The 2,265-nt window shown below is 35.4% G+C and overlaps 1 protein-coding gene across 1 annotated transcript in view; it reads right to left on the reverse strand.

Annotated features, from left to right (window-relative positions):
- The window catches only part of HAT1 (histone acetyltransferase 1), a gene marked incomplete at its 5' end in the record, with an annotated part of 39,983 nt that extends 37,724 nt beyond the window's left edge, over positions 1-2,259 (reverse strand). Inside the window, one exon of the mRNA XM_004703740.3 lies at positions 2,181-2,259. Within this exon, the coding sequence (XP_004703797.2) occupies positions 2,181-2,259 (79 nt within the window). The remainder of the gene's footprint in view (positions 1-2,180) is intronic.
- Positions 2,260-2,265: the final 6 nt, after the last annotated feature.

Here is a 2,265-nt window from a genome sequence, read left to right on the forward strand (position 1 = left end):
ACAAACAACCCACAACTTGCCTTTAGAAACAAATTCTCTTCTGATCACTTTACTTATTGTTCACTTATGAAACAGAAACATTCAGAGAAACCTGTACAGACTATCAACTCTTTCCTTACTGCAGATATTTCATATTCTCCAATTTCCTCTGGTTATGACACAAAACTTCCCTATGGTCCTAACTAAAGCTCATTATTTTACTTAAGAATGAAATTTTTTCCTCTACTGTTCTCAAGGACATCACTTCAATAATACTCCCTTACCTCTTTTAAATCATTTCCCCCTTCTGACAGATATCTGACATCAGTATATAAAACTGTTTCAAAACTAATTGTCATATTAATATTCTAACAAAGTAGATTTCAAGATAAGGAGAAGATGGAGCATTTAATATTTAAGTTTCACTTGATCAAGATTAATGATTAAAGGGTTAATTAATCAAGAAACATGAGCTTAGATGAGTTATCTGCAAATTTAGACAAAAATGCATGAAACAAAATTGACAGTGGAAGACATAAGACAAATCCTCAATCTGTTAGAGTTAAAAAGTCCTTTCAATTAATTATTCTAATTGATAGAAAATAAAAATCAGTAAAAATATTAAGAAACTGAACAAAACCATTAAGCCAAAAGACAATGTTAGAACATTAGACAACAAATTACAATTTTTCCCTAGTGTGCCTGAGCATTCACCAAAAAACCTAGGCTGTGAAACAAGTCCCAGTAAATGAAAATAAAAATAATGGAATTAATCAGGTATCAGAAAAGCCCCAAGATATGGAAAATTGAGTATGTAACTTTTCTGCATAATCCATTGGTCACAGATGAAATAAAAAGAAACATTTCTAATTAAATGGTAATGTTTATGTGCGCAGATAACCTCATTCTCCTACAAAGAGGTGGGTGGACTTGAATGGCGGACGCTGCAGATCAGCAGTCTAATACCAGTACTCGATTAACAGCACCACCACGGTCCTTTAATGCGGTTGTTGTAATGTGCCTTCAAGTCCAGTCCAATTCATAGCAACCCTATGTACACTGCCTAGTGCTGGACCATCCTCACAATTGTTTTAAGCCATTGTTGCACTCAATGTCCATCACCTAATGCGCAGTCTTCCATTTCAATGCCACTCCACTTTACCAAACATGGACTGGTTTCTCCTGATAACATGTGCAAAGTATATGAGACAAGTCTTCACATCCTCTCTTCCAAGGAACATTCTGGCTGTACTTCTTGACAGGTTTGTGTCAAGTCCATACTTTAATTATTTTTCATCAGCATTATAATTCAAATGCATCGATTCTTCTGTCTTCCTTAACCAATGTCCATTTTCACATGCATATGAGGTGATCAAAAATACCATGGTCTGGGTTGGGCGCATCTTGGTCCTCAAAGTGACATCCTTCTTCTTCAACAACTGAGAGGTCTTGTGCAACCCATCTGCCAATGAAATGTGTCCTTTGACTTCTTGTTTGTTTCCTTTGATTTCTTGACTGCTGTTTCCATGAACAATGAATGTGGACCCAAGCAAGATGAAATTCTTGACAACTTTAATCTTTTCTTTATTTATCATGATGTTAACTATTGGTCCAGTTGTGAGAAGTTTAGTTTTCTTTACACTGACCTGCAGTCTATACTGAAGACTGCAGTTCTTGATCTTCATCAGCAAATGCTTTGTCCTCCCAGCTTTCAGTAAACAAGGTTGTGCCATCTGCATGTCACAGTTGAATAAGCCTTCCTCCAATCCTGATGCCATTCTTCTTCATATAATCCAGTTTCTTGGACTATTTGTTCAGCATACAAATTGAATAAGTATGGCAAAAGGTCACAACCCTTACATACACCTTTCCGGATTTTAAACTCTGAAGTATTCCCTTGTTATATTAGAAGGATGGCTCTCTTCGTCCATGGACAGGTTCCAGAATAGCATAAGTGTTCTGAAATTCCTGTTCTTCTCAATGTTGTTCAGTTTGTTATGATCCACAATCAAATGCCTTTGTATAGTCACTAAAACACAAGTAAACTACTACTTCTCAAACATCTCCCAACCTAAATGTTAAATGTGCTCAATAAGTGCAGTGCAAAACTACAAATTGTTCTTACATAAAATCCTACTTCAAAATTTAAAACACCATTACATACATACAGGAGATATATAGTATCATTTAGAAATACATACCTAATTTTAATTCAATTGCTGTGTTGGTATTACATTTGTACTCTGCCAATTTCTTCTCCACCGCACTCTTATATTCAACCAAAAA

The sequence above is a fragment of the Echinops telfairi genome, unplaced genomic scaffold, assembly GCF_000313985.2.
Source record: "Echinops telfairi isolate 266 unplaced genomic scaffold, ASM31398v2 ScPeMD7_4;HRSCAF=17, whole genome shotgun sequence".
Taxonomy (NCBI): domain Eukaryota; kingdom Metazoa; phylum Chordata; class Mammalia; order Afrosoricida; family Tenrecidae; genus Echinops; species Echinops telfairi.